General features: G+C 46.0%; 1 protein-coding gene across 1 annotated transcript; it reads left to right on the top strand.

The window, feature by feature from the left end:
- Positions 1-230: 230 nt before the first annotated feature.
- RAP2C (RAP2C, member of RAS oncogene family) lies at positions 231-10892 on the top strand. The gene is made up of 3 exons (XM_019536166.1): positions 231-234; positions 2971-3307; positions 8382-10892. The coding sequence occupies exons 1-2, from the start codon at positions 231-233 to the stop codon at positions 3264-3266; spliced, it is 300 nt and encodes a 99-aa protein (XP_019391711.1). The 3' UTR covers positions 3267-3307; positions 8382-10892.
- The last annotated feature ends 3107 nt before the right edge of the window (positions 10893-13999 follow it).

Raw genomic sequence — 13999 nt, 5'->3', positions numbered from 1 at the left:
CTCTGGGGACCCCAAAAAGAGGTCCCCTCATCAACCAGGTAAACGCCCCCTCCCAACACCAGCCCTATCCCCATGTCAGCCAGGGTAGCCCCCCGCCCCAACCACACTATCCCCTGCCTCGGTCTTCCTGCCAGCCAGGAGGTCCCCTCGTCAACCAGGTCACCCCCCTCGCCCCCCACCAGTCATGTCCCTGTGTCAGAGCTGCCCAGTAATGCCCCGGCCCTTGCCGCATGGGTGAGCTGTTCCCTGTGTAGGCACCATGCCCATGTTTCCACTATGCTTTGTAGAGGCCTGGAAGAATCGCTTGATTATTGTCCTGGAGGAGCGAGGCCAGGGCCGGGCGCGTAGCCTGTCTGAGCCCGATAGCTTATCTCTGCCGGGCAGTAGCGTCTCCAGGCAGTTTCACCGGGTGGTGTCTGCGTGGGCATATCTAGGATTTTGCGAAGTGGGGGGGAAAGATGGTAAGATGCATCATCCCCCATAAAACATTTTCCAGTTAAAAAGTAACTGGGAGCTTTACCAATACGCTAGAGGCCTAAAGCTGTCTTACACAGTTGAAGAGTGGTCTGGCCCCTGTTCGGTACCCTCCCTGGCCTCCACCAGTTAGTGGGTTAGGTGTTGCCACGGGACACATCTCCAGTGGTTCTGTTCAATAGCCACGAATGGATCTATCATCCAGGAATTTATCCAGTCCCTTTCTCAGCCTGGCTATGCTATCTGCCTCCACCACTGCCAGAGCGGCAGCCTAGCTCTGAGCAGCCTCAAATGTCACAACCTGCCCCTCCAGTACCAATTTAAGGCTGGAACTGAACATAAGTAGCTAAAAAAACAAGTGAAAACTAGGAGCTGGTATTTTTTTCCTTGAGTAGAAAAAGGTTGAGAGCCACTGGTTTGGGCAGTGCCCCAAACACAGACAAGGAGCGTGCTGCTGAATGCTGCAGCTTAAATGTTTAGGGCCAGGGGATGCTTAGAGAGGAGGCCTGGGGGTGACTTCCTAGACACTGCAGTGTCCTGTGGCACCCCTCAGCTGGGATACTAATGCTGTTGCCTTCGATGCGTCTCCAGCTGCTTTGACCAGAGGGAAGGAAAACATGAAGAGCCCCCTGGTTTCCCACGGCTGGCTGCAAGCCTGTCAGCACAGAGGAGGCAAGGTGCATGTGCTACAGGTGCTTAACAGGGTGTTGCAATCACTATGTTGCAACTGCTTCAGGGGAATCCTCAGCTCTTCCCATTAGGCTTTGCTTAATAACTAAAGATTTGCATTTTCAGGCTTTCTGTGAATGAGAGTGAATCCCCAAATTTGGGGCTAGATTTCACGAGGCTGACCTGCCTGAAGGCAGTTCCCTTTCTGTTTGCCAGGGAGTGGTTTTTGTTTTTGGTTTGTTTGTTGTTGTGTTATTGTTTTTTTGGGTGGGGGGGTGCCTGTTAATCTCTAGATAGATTTTTTGGTTCATTTCCTGAGCCTGAAGTTACTGGCTTACATGTCAATTGTGCAAATGAGTCTGGTGCCCTCCGTTCCCCTCTTTCTCATAGCAAGCTGCCATGGAGCGCAAGCTCAGTGCCCACATGGTGTGGGTGGTGTGCTCACAAGAAAAATGGGTCATGTGCAAAAATGAAATGCAGATCCACAAACTTGCACTGCAGAACCTGACATGGAGCAAGAAATCCCACAACCTGTAACTGGCCTAAACTGCCTCTAGGAATAAGCAGCCTGTTTCTGTGGGAAATCGCTGGACTTGGCAGCATGTAGTGCAGCGCAGGGATTTGGAGCTCTGATGTTGGCTCCAATTAAATTGCTGAGCTGGGCATACTGCAGCTGGTTGGCAAAACCTTTCACACCCCCACGGAGGCAGAATGTTTCTGCTGAAGGTTGAGCATTATCTTAGAAAAGGGCCTTGATAAATTGTACTTGAGTCCTGATTCTTGAAAAGGGACAGCAGGCCTTTTGGGAGGTTTCTCTCTTGCCAATGGTAAGTTCTCATTTCCCTAGAAATTGGGAGCTTTTTCTCTCAGCCAAGAATTTTAAGGTATGTAGTCTTAAACTGTTGTTCTCATCACGACCTGCAAAAAAAAAATGTTCTTCCACTTCAGTTACATTTTTTTTTTTGGCTATGTGTAATCAAAACAGTGTAGGTGTAGGCCTTCCTATACACTTGTACTGAAGAGAGGCAGTTTCAAATGCTTAATTGCTTCTGTATCCTGGAACTGTGCAAAACACTCCCCTGTACCATCCCCCCACAAAACCCCCCAAAACAGTAGCCCTTACAGTTTTAAATTCCAGGCAGGAGGCAGTGCATTCACTCTCCTGAGGACATGGCACAGAAACATGTGATTCTTTACTTGTGGGAGAGTTTATTGCATTTTGCAGAGGATCAAAAGCAAAGTCTTATTTTGTGTCTGTGTATTGATTACTGATGCACAACAGTTTGTGTATTTTCACAACAAGCAGTTCACAGCATGGCACAACTATGGGAAACAGGGTAAAGCTAAACTGTCTTAAAAACTGCAGACTTTTGCAGCAGGAACTTGAACATAAGCTCCCTGTCTGCCTAAGTGATTCAATAATAGATGTATAGTGTGGCTGTTGTCAAAAGGTCTGAGGCAGACTTGGGCCAAACAACTGATTCAGTTCTCCAAACCTCTGAAGATTTATTATAACACATCTTCCTCCCCCAACTGAAAAACTTTCTGAGAAGTGGAAAAGCAATTCTGTTTTGCAATTGGGCACTTTCTAAACATACAGGAAGGCTCGTTCTCTGCTGTTTAGAGTCGACATTTTGAAAGGGAGAGGATGAACTTCCTCTGTACAAATGCTAGACGTGATAGTGTAAGTCCAAGGTATTTGTTCAGGACCTCTGTGGAACATAGCATATTTATCTTTGGTTAAAAGTACAAGCTTATGGAAAGGTATTTGTTGTAGTGCTAAAGCTGACAGTGATTTAGCGTGCTTACTAAAAGTTTATTAACCAGTTGGATTGTTTAATCAGGACATCAAGCCAATGAGGGACCAGATTGTCCGAGTGAAGAGATATGAAAAAGTTCCTCTCATCCTAGTGGGGAATAAAGTGGATCTGGAGTCGGAGAGGGAGGTCTTGTCTGCAGAAGGCAGAGCTTTGGCTCAGGAATGGGGCTGTCCGTTCATGGAGACATCAGCCAAGAGTAAAACCATGGTGGACGAACTGTTTGCTGAAATCGTCAGGCAAATGAACTATGCGTCCCTGCCTGAGAAACAAGATCAGTGTTGTACAACTTGCATCGTCCAGTGAGAAAAATAAAGAAAAACCTCAATCATGGCCATACAGAGCAGGTTGGTTGAATGCTCATCATTAATTGGGGTGGGTAACTGTTTCCTTTTAAATAGTGCAGCTAATCACTTTGAAACTTCTGACACGCTTGACTAGGAGTAAGTTTATGTGCAAGGAAGTCCTTCAGTATTAAAAAAAAAAAAAAAAAAGACTTCCTGTATTGCTTCAGTAGACTTACCTTCCACATGAAATAAGCTTATAAGAGATAAGACACTGCGATTGTAACAGGACGCGTTTGTTCATCTGCACTGGCTACCACAGGAGTAGTCTCACCTCTGCGTTTGACACATGCTCATCCCAGGAACCTATTGTGGTGTTGCTGTAGTATTCATTAGCTACAAAGGAACTCCAAGGTGCTCAAACTATTTAGAACTGATTGTCTGGTGAGTCTCATAATAGGGCATTCAGCATACAAAGGAAATGCACTATCTGAATCATAGCTTTACAGTTTTCATCTGCTTGACTGAGTTGTTTCCACCCCAGGGAGGTGTTTCCCAGATGCCACAGGGTTCAAAGTATAAGTATGTGCTTGTTTTATATGAGCTCCACTTAGCATTTCACCCTTGAGCACAGTTCTCCACTTCCACTGACGTCCCATGCAAGTAGCTGGTTTCTGGTCGTTTTGGGATCAGAAGGATGTTTTTGATGTGACGTACGGCGTACCCTCGGCCTTAGAAAAGACTTGATCACAGGCTGGTTTGGTCAGTGTCACTTTCAACAGATCTCGCTTCTTTCAAATGTCGCTTCTAACTGAATAAAGTGATTTCTTTCTCTAATGCATCTCTCGAGAGGTGGTTATATCGGTTTATCATTTTCACAGTAAAAAAACATTGCAATTAAATGCTCAGGGATAATTTGAAGCTTTTATTCTACAATAATGGCAGCATTTTAAAATTGGGACTTCATGTTGAAATCTCTTTCATCCTGCTGGAGTGATGGGATTCTCTGGGGGGCAGGGGGGCTTGTCCTTATTCAGAACTTCTCTTGCTAATAGCATGTTGGCAGTCTGCCTTTAGCTGCCAGAGTGGTTGTGTTTCAGCCGTCAGGGCTTCCCACTCCATTTGTTGTTGCTGTGATTGTGTGGTCCTCATTCTGCTTCTAGGCTCTTTTCTAGTTCCCAGAAGAGCATTTCAGTTTGCTGGTCTTTGCCTTTGGAGTGAAGGCAGAGCCTGCCCTTGTTCAGAGTTGCTTGACTCCTCCCTTCCCCAGGACTGGGGGTGGATGTGGTAGCAAGAGCGCTTGTGTTATCAGCAGGGCCTCTGCCTTTCTTCTGCTTTCTGCAGTATCTGATTTAACCTCTTCCAGCTACCAGTTGGTAGCTGGCATCCACCCTTCACCAGCATAGAGTTCTCTTGCAGTGCCCTGGTTCACCTGCAGTTCCTGCTGCTTTTTCTAAGGGAAGCAGTTGAAACTGTGCTCTTGCTTGGAGTATAGTTCTCCCAAACTATACTCTATACTGATATTTACTGATAATAACCTTATGTGGCCCTTGCTACTGCCCATCCTGTGATCTGCAGCACATCTGTTTCCTTACAATACCTGCATGAAGTAGGGAGATGTTACATCTTGGTGATGGGGAGCAGAGACAGACTTGCTGGGATGCACAGGGAGTCTGTAGCATGGCAGAGAGTGAAACCCAAGTCTCAGTATAGTATCCTAACCCCTGAATAGGTTCAGTTGAGCACTGCTGAGGTGAACAGGATCGCAGAGCTCTGCTGTGACTCAACCTGCAACTGGGTGAGTCTCACTTTGCGAGAGCTGTTTATGATAAAAGAAAAAAATCACCATTTGGCTGGTTTTGACACCATAGCCCACAGGGAGTTGTTGCCTGGAACTTGGGTGTTCTGGCCCGGGTGACATAATCAGCTCTGCTGCCCATGCTGAAGACTATGGGAAGTCCAGTTCTGACTTGCTATGGCAGATTAATGCTGATACTAGCAGGCTGTGTTCAACTGCAGCCAAACCACGTGCTTCAGGGGACAGGTCACAGCCTAGAGAGCGCTTGTAGAATAACCGGTTCGCAGGGGAGTTCCTTCTTAATCTCATCAACTGCTGGCTGATCTCCTTAGCAATTGAGGGGACATTTTTCTTAAGGGGGAAGGGGAGAGGACAGGGAACCGATGGACGCAGAGGTAACCCTGCCCTGTCCCCTTTGGAATCTGAGTGAGGTCTCGGCCTCCCGTGCCCAGCCGTCTGGGTGTGCCACAAAGCAGCCAGTTGCCATTTCATTTCTTCCAAGCACTTCCATTCCCCTTCTCTCAGGGTTTTCTGTCTCAGGAGGTGCCAGCTGTTTCCCCAGTGTGGCTCACTTCTGAATCCAGCTGTGGTTTGCAGTTGTGCCACTGCCTTCCCTTCAGCAGCTGCAGTAACATCTTGCACGATGGAGCGTCATTGCTCCATGCAGTCAATTCTTCTGCCTGCTCCAATGCAAATCCATTGCCCTTTACTGCCCCTTTATCTTCTCCAGACAACCCCCTGCACCACCGAGGTATTGCAGTGCCTTCTTCCCCTCCTGTGCCATCTCTTTGCACTGGCTCTTTCTAGACCCATGCTCCTGTTTCCTGCTTCTTGGCTCTGTGGTCCAGAACCTCCTGGGGGTTTTTAAACTAGCCTGGCTACCAGACTTTCCTCTAATGTATCCTGGCAGAGGGAGACAGCACGCTTCTAATCTTGCTGCAGTAGTTGTTCTTGGCACTTGGCCGGGGTAAAAGCAAGCTGTAGGAAAGCCATTCACTCTTAATGGCTTCGTTCTTCCAGGGAGAGCTGAGCTAGTGGGGCAGAAAACCTGCAAGGGGCCCTGGTTGTAGCTTAGGAGCCACTGCCTTGTCCTAGCCCTTTGCCTGCTTTTGCTGATGGTTGTCTCCTGCCTGCTGAGCTCCCCAGTAACAACTAGGTCTCCTTCTGGACAACCAGTCAATTTTGCACTGAAGTGATGTGTGCAAGAGTTCCCGTTCCTTCCAGCGTGTACTGCCTTGCACTGTGATTCTCTTCACGCTCGCATGGCGAGTGCATCACCCTGGACCCAGGTTTGCTAGTACCCTCACCACTTTTACAGGCCACTTCAGTCTTGATTTAACTGTCACTTGCAAATTTTGAAACTACTTTTCCTGTCTCTCTTCCTAGCGCTGATTCTGTGGGTATCTCGCTGGATGGCAGCCTTCTGCTATGAACAGAATCGACCTTGTATCCCTGGCCTTCAGTTTCTGTTTCTGCTAGTCATTCATAACAATTTGGCTCTGTGCATTGTCTTTTTGGGTTTCTAGTACGCTCTTGCAAGGGAGTTTAGTCTACTGTTTGCATCAACAAAGAAGTACATAAAGAATTTTAATAGATCACAGAGTTGTCCTAGTCCATTATAGAAAGAAGCCTTGCTCTCTTGTCCCTCTCCAAGCCAGTGCATACAGAAACACTTCCTTGAATTCCTGCTGTGACCAATTCTTGTGGTACTTCCAGAGCTCCACACCCATCTCCCATGAATTTCAAAGTAGAGGTGCTGCAGCTCCCTTCTCTAATGTTGGGAGCAGGCACTGATGCTAGCACACTCTTACTAGTAGTGACTGCCTGGTTCATGAACTCCTTCAGATGCATTGCATCACCACTTACTTTACAGACTTGTTCTAGCACTTCGCCTTTTGGTTTCTCGTGCTTCATCTCTGGCTTAAAACTTCCCTGAAAAGATATGACAAATAATTCCACTGCCTGAGATCCTGCACCCTCTCCTGACAAGCCATCTCTGTGCTAACACCCGGTCACTCCTGCACCTCCTCATGCAGGAGTAACTGGACCCTCGTAGGAGCTATGCTAATGGATCTGTGCCAGGGAGGACTCCCCCCTAAAATCTGAACTTGATTGTAGGACAGTCGAGCCAAAAGGAGCCCCCTGCTCAAGGCAGGATCATCCCTGGCTAAACCATCCCAGCCGAGTGTCTGTCCCAGCTGCTCTTGAAAACTTCCAGAATATATAATCTGCCTTATGCCACCTGGCAGAGCTATCAGGTTCGCTTACCAGCCTTAGCAGTGAATTAGCTAGGAAAAATGTGTTTTTATTTGCCCATGACACTCCCATCTAAGTTATAATCTCAGTAATACCTATGGGCCACCTATTCGCTCTGAAGGCCTGTCTGCAGTAGGAAGGCTTCCTAATCACTTCCCACTGTGGTAACCAAGTCCACCAATATTGGGATGCCCTTTAAGCATGGCAGTGCCACGTTGTTTTGTACGAGTCCAGCTCAGACCACGTGTTGGACTCCTTGCTTACAAGGAGGGCAGCAGGCATTAGACTCGCAGCAGCACAGCGACCTGCACTTGACAGGCCCACGAGTTTTCACAGTTGGTGCCTACGTCTGAAACGCTGGCGGCGTTATTCCTTGTGCCCCGATCTAGTACAGAAAAGCTCTGCGGGGACGTCAGTCGCTCAAACTGGTAAATGCTTAGTCATTGCACTACTTGGTCTTTTATGCTTTCAGCTGGTGGCTGGCAAAGAACAAACGCAAAGGGTAACTTGAAAGGCTGTGATACCCTGCCGAGTCAAGCCGGCCAGAACAGGAAGCCTTTTCCCCGCTTTCAGAATTCCCCGAAAACTTCCCTTAAAGTAGCGTGGCTTCTGGCATGCTACCAAACAGCCTTGATGGAGCATTTTAAAGACCATAACTTTTCAGATGTATTTTAATAACTTTCCCCATCTGAAGCAATTCCTCAAGGATGCACAGATGCTGCAGTTGGGTGCTGTGTATTACAGAACTGACTGTTGTTGCTTTTGCATTGGCATGATTATTTAACTATCCCTGCACTTAGCTCTCGCCCCACGGAGCTCCGTGCCGCAGAGATGTAGATTCCACAGTGTGGGGCAACCCCGGTGGGGGAGCAAAGTGGTTCTGGCAATATTAGAAGGCCAAGTAGGGACCAAGTGAAAAACAGGAACAAGCTTTTAATGAAAACTTCTGCAAAAGGTGGTCCCTTGCCACTTTTTCCAGCATGACAGTCAGCTCTTATGCATCCTGGAAAAGCCGACTCCATTTTGAACATCCAGAGATGCGAACGTGGCTTTTCATTAACTGTGTGTGTTGTTAAATTGCAGATAAAACTCAGAGGAAACTTGCACAGATGCTGCTTTGGAGAACTCTTTCAGCCCAGGTTGCAGAGCTGAGCCTTGGTAAACCTGTCTCTATTACAGCACGTTGCCATACATCTAAGTGCGTAAGGTCAGTGGCCTTCAAGATCCATGGACCTTAAACAGGAAAGCTTAGCATGTTTACCATATGTTAAAATCTGTTCTTTACCCTATCAATCCTTTTATAGCTTTCTGAGTTCATGTAACGGCTAATATGCAAGAATTCATTTTTAATAGTTTAATTGATTTCTTTAATCAATTTCTGAACTTGTATTTATTAAATACTTAAACTCAGTATTACCTACTCAATGCCTTTTTAAAAGAAAGTTTTAATGGAGCAAAAATTGAGCCTTAAGCAAATGGTTACTTCTGTATATTACCTCGCATCAGTGCATAATTCTGTTTGCAGAGTTTTCTCCTACAATGTAGTTGGTCATACTTTGAAACTTTTATGTTTACGCGTGACAGTGTCTTGGGAAGATGCTGAAGGCACCTCTGATGTTGTATGGATGTAATATCCCTTTTCTCAGCAAATGCAGCCTGTGTATAATGTATCTGCAATTGGCCTGATGTGACTCTTTGATTATTTGGAGCGGGCTGTAGAGTCCAAACTACGTGTTCTTTGCAATCCTGGGTTTCCAGACTACTTTGATTCATGGCAGTTATCATGTTGAAATGCAGCAGTGAAGTTTTCCCTACAGCAAAGTTTCTAAACATGCTAGTTCATGTGACCTGCTTCAGCGCGCCTTTGAAAAGGGATAGTGTATCCGTATCCTCCAGGATGGGCTGTATGCCCGACCAGAGTTAGCTCTGCTTTTGCCTGGCGCGTTCAGTGACATCCAGTGGACCTCTGCACATGTAAATCTAATGCAAATAAAATCACTTTACATTTTATAGTTCCAAATATTTGTCTTTCTGAATACTATTTTAAAGCAATATTGGTTAAACTTTTTCTTGCACTGTCACATGGCTTTTTTTTTTTTTAGTTGTTCCCAGTAAACAAGTTGACATTGGAGACAAGTCAGTATAGCAAGGGGAGAAGAGCACCAGGTTTCAGTGATACTAACTGCAGGTGTGCTTTAAACAGCCATTGCCTTCCATATTGTTTACCTGATCAACATATTTTGTCTGAATACTTGAAAATGTTAACAGTAACACAGGTATAAAAAGCAGAAAGAAAATGTATAAAGAACAGACGGAACCTTTTTGTTGAGTTTTATTAATACGGACGTTGCGTACGTGAGAGCTTTTACTACCAGTGGTTTAAAACGCGTACTTTTTTTGCAGATGTTGAATACCTGCAGCTCACCTACTGCACCAAAGTTCTCGGTTTTTAGGAGCCCACCTTTAGTCATTTGAACATGCTTCTAATTGCTGTACATTTTTTCCCTGTACCAGCTGGGTAACTTTGACCAGAAAAGCTCCAGTAAAAGCAGTGATCGATTTCTGAGGTTAAGCATTTTTAAACTCAATGTATTGTGGAGGATGGCATTCCAACGCAACTATGAATGAGATTACCAGTTTAGTATCTTGGCATTCATAAGGTTTATTGAATAATATAATGGAGATTCCTGAGACTTGCAGTATTTAGCAGCCATCAAGATTTTGATTATCTTCATAGTGTTGAATTTGAATCCGGAAAAGCAGAAAACTCGAGATGTTATCTTAGATATCAAAACATCTGATTTACTGTGGGGTTACTTGAAATATTTTTTTCCCTGTTTGTACAAACTTCATAAAACAGGCTGAGGCCAATACTTATTTAGGTTTGCACTTTAATACCAGAATTAAACCAAACCCTGTATTCAGAGTAGATTTAAGTCGTGATGATTGTTCTTTTAGTAGATGTAAGAAGTACTAGGAAATACAAGTAATGAAGATCTTAGTTTTCCTTTTGTCTGAGGGGGGGAGACGGTTGGGTTGATATTAATTGGTGGTTCATTCCTATGGGTAGTTTTTTCAAAGAAAAGTGTTCATTTTCATTGACCTCAGCAAAAATGAAAAAATAATAAAAAAAAGAAAAAAAGAAAAAAAAAAAGAAACTTGACCTAGCTTAGAAAGCCAGGAATGGGGAAAATGAGATAAAGATGGTTTCTTCAGCACACTTTGAATAAAAGGACCAAAAGTTATGTTAGGTTTCCTCAATAGATTGCATGTGAAGTTGCTTATTAGAATACGAGGCTAATAATAAAAGCAATATATGTATTGTCTTTACTATGGCATCTGTTTTAGGAGTTGTTCAAATCACTGCAGTAGGGCTCTACAAACAACATGTAACCGAACATCCTGTATCTAATGTACTGTATCTCTATCAGTGATAGGTGAAATCTGGAATAACAAGTGCAAAAATTGAACAATTACCTATAATGCTTTGTAAAAAGTTTTTTCCAATAGATTTCATTCTTGTCATTTTGTAAGACAACCCTACAGTCCACCTGTTTGTAACTTTTTAAATAAAATAGATATCTGTATTACCAACGTGGGTCACTGTTTTGTGTCACAGCAGGCTGTTTTACAACATGCTGGTTTGAGGTACAGCCTTGGTTCTGCTTCTGATCGTTAAAATATAGTTTGAAGTGTACTAACTGTATAGCGGAGCTGGAAATGCATCTGTTGTCTGTCTGACTTGCTGTGGCCTAAGGAAAGTAACTTTCTTTATACCCTCATCAACGGAGTGGAGTGAGGTGGACTCTAGGGGTTATGGAAAAGTGTCCACTCAGAGAGGCTTTCTGTCTGCCTTGAGAGGAAGAATATTTTGGCTGACTAGTACTGTCATGGACTGGTGTTGTCACGGAGTCAACTCCCAGTTTTCCACTGACCAACACTGAAAAAAATCACTCAAGCTGTGTCCTCCTGTTCCTCTTTTACCCCAATAGTATTACATGTTCCTCTTCTCCATCCCTGATGTGGCATGACACTACGTTCTCAGAGGGATCTAAAGCAGTTGTGACCCATTACACAAGGCAAAAGTTTGTCACCTATGTGTAACTTGCACAGATCTTCCTTTTTGGTAAGGAACCTTGTGGTGTTAATCCTTCCCAGTGCTTTGTTCCATAGGCTTTGCCACGGGTGTCTGATCAGATTCAGCAGAGATCCTATAACAGCATTGGACTGGATATCGCAGCAGTGACAGACTTGGAGAGATCCACCTGTAAACACAACCTGCCAGCTGCTGCCCTTGATGCTGCAGGGCTGGTGCCCATAGCCTCTGCCACGGCAGTGCAGTGCGAGTGCTGCTGGAGCCTTGCCTCAGCCTGCGAAGGAGTCTCGTCAGCGGAGCTTCTCAACTCAGAAGCTTGGGTGTGCTACCCAGGGCTGGGCAGCGTGTCTTCCGCCCCTCTGCCTTGCCCCAAATGCTGTGCACACGGGTGGATAAAGCCCTCTGATTTCCTGTGCTGCTGGGGGGCAGACTGGTAAAAAAATTTTCTCTGAGTGGGATTTTTTTTTTCATCTAGGGTCTGGGTGCTCTGGTTGTGGGCAGGACTGCTCTATGTTAAGCTCCATAAAAAACAAAATCAGCCTTCCTCCCCCCCACACCTTTCTTAGCGAATAAAATAGGGTAATTGGCCTTCACCCCAAAAGCTGCGGTGTGCTGTGGCTGGTCTGAGCACATGGCTTCACTGGCAGCAGAGAAAAACCAAAGGCTGGTTTGGAGAGGAGCCCACACCTGTCTTCATTACGCTGCAGAAGTGTCGCTCTTCAGGAAGCAATGTTTCCGTCGTGACTTGTGCTGCTGCTCGTCTTATTCCTCAGCAGAGAGAAGTTCAACCCACGCGCCGTAGTGCTTAGTGTAAGACCCGGAGGAGCAGGAAATGGACAGCCCCAAGGGACACATCAGCCGGCGGAAGCTCGATGCAGTTAGTAAGTGCGTCTCTGCTGCAGAGCTAACTTGAGTGGGGGCAGCGCGCACCTTCTCCCTCCTGTGCTGGGTGGTATTTTTAACTCTGGCCCAGGAGGATGGCATCCAGCATGCAGTGAGGAAGCTTATTGCTCACTGCATGAGAGCCCTCCCCTGTCTCCCCACGATTCCCCTGCGTGTCCACAAGGACAGGTAAGGGCTCCCACAGCTGCTGGGAAAGAATCTGGTTCCTGCAGCACTGAGTTCTGGAGTTATCCTCTGTGTAAGAGCCAGGACCCTCGCAGCACAGGATGCTCCTGTCTCCTGAGCACTGGCATGGTTGCTTTTTCAGTTCAGTGCCACGCAAAAAGGGGCCCCCTCCTTGCAGTGGGTAAGCAAAGCCGTGCTGAATGGTACAGAGCTCCCTCCATCCATGTGCTTTGCTGAGCAAGATGGAGAGGGCTGTGTGCACTGTGCCAGGGTAAGCTCAGTATGTAAAGGAGAAGTGGGAGCAGCTAGCTGTCCCTGAAGGATTGTGGTGGCCCTGATATAAATAGATGAGTGGTCTCAGCTCCTTGCATTCCTTTCGGTGAAACTCAGGCAGCTTTTGCAAGTGAGTCAGCAGCCAGCTATTGGGCTCGAAGAGGATGTGTTGCTTATGAAGAAGACCCTCATCACCCTGTTGTAACAGTGCTGGAAAGGGAGACGACTTATTCTCTGCACAGTCTTTGCCCAATAAGTGAAGGTGAAAGGTATCGAGTGCGGGGAGCCAATCTAGGTAATAAGGACTTTATCTGAGCTCAGTGCTTGAGGTGGTAAAGCAGGCCCCCCCAGAAGGGGTCTGTTTCACCGACGGGCTATTGTGAAGTTGTCAATCCATGTCCACCATGTTCTCTGCCCCTGCGCTCCTCCATGTTTCCTCGGAGGGCAGAGGAGGAGGGAAGGCGAGGCCTGGGCTCCTGCGGCTGCTCCATAAATCATCATGAAGGGTGGCAGAAGCAGAGCTGGCAGTACAGACTAATGGGGAGGAAACTCATTAGCAGCATCTTCAAATATGTATGATTAGGAAGGGGAAAATGCTTAAAACATGTAGTGCTGTCTTACGCTCCAGGTCTGCTACTTCCCGAACGTCCCCATGCGGCCTGCTGTGGTGCTGACGCGTCTTGTGCAGCTAAAATAGTACAAAGGACTCGCAGGAGAGTGCAAGGACGCATTAATGAAATGCAAGCAAGAGCAGCAGCCCCGGCTCTGGCTGCTACTAAAGCACCAAGCAGAGGGAGAGGCTCAGGAGCTATTTAAGGTGCTGTTTTAACACAGCGACGTTATGGTAATGCTGTACTACTTACTGCACTTCCTGTTCACACTTGGCCAGCCCAGCTGCCATATGCCACAAGGGTGGGAGTAAAGTTCGGTTAGCTGACCAGTCAAAAATTGTAAAACAAAATTACCAATAGGTCTAAATAATACACAGAAAAAGCACAATTTTAACATTAAGAAGTGTCAAAAAACATTTTAAAAAAATCATATTCCTGTCCATAAAACTACCAAAAAAAAATGTTTTGGGGTTTTGTTTTTTTTTTGCAAAATTGGTACAGTCTTTGACTGGTCAAAAATATAAGCAGTCAATTGACAATATTTGACTGGTCAATCGACCAGCTTGCCTACCCCAGTTGATACCAGATTCTGTCTAGTTGCATGCCAGCCCCACTGATGGCACCACTTGAGCCTGCACCACCCTGATGAGTGG

The sequence above is a fragment of the Crocodylus porosus genome, unplaced genomic scaffold (assembly GCF_001723895.1).
Source record: "Crocodylus porosus isolate Cpor-Errol unplaced genomic scaffold, CroPor_comp1, whole genome shotgun sequence".
In the NCBI taxonomy this organism is placed as follows: domain Eukaryota; kingdom Metazoa; phylum Chordata; order Crocodylia; family Crocodylidae; genus Crocodylus; species Crocodylus porosus.
Note: the sequence above shows the minus strand (reverse complement) of the source record. Positions and strands in the feature narration are given on the sequence as shown.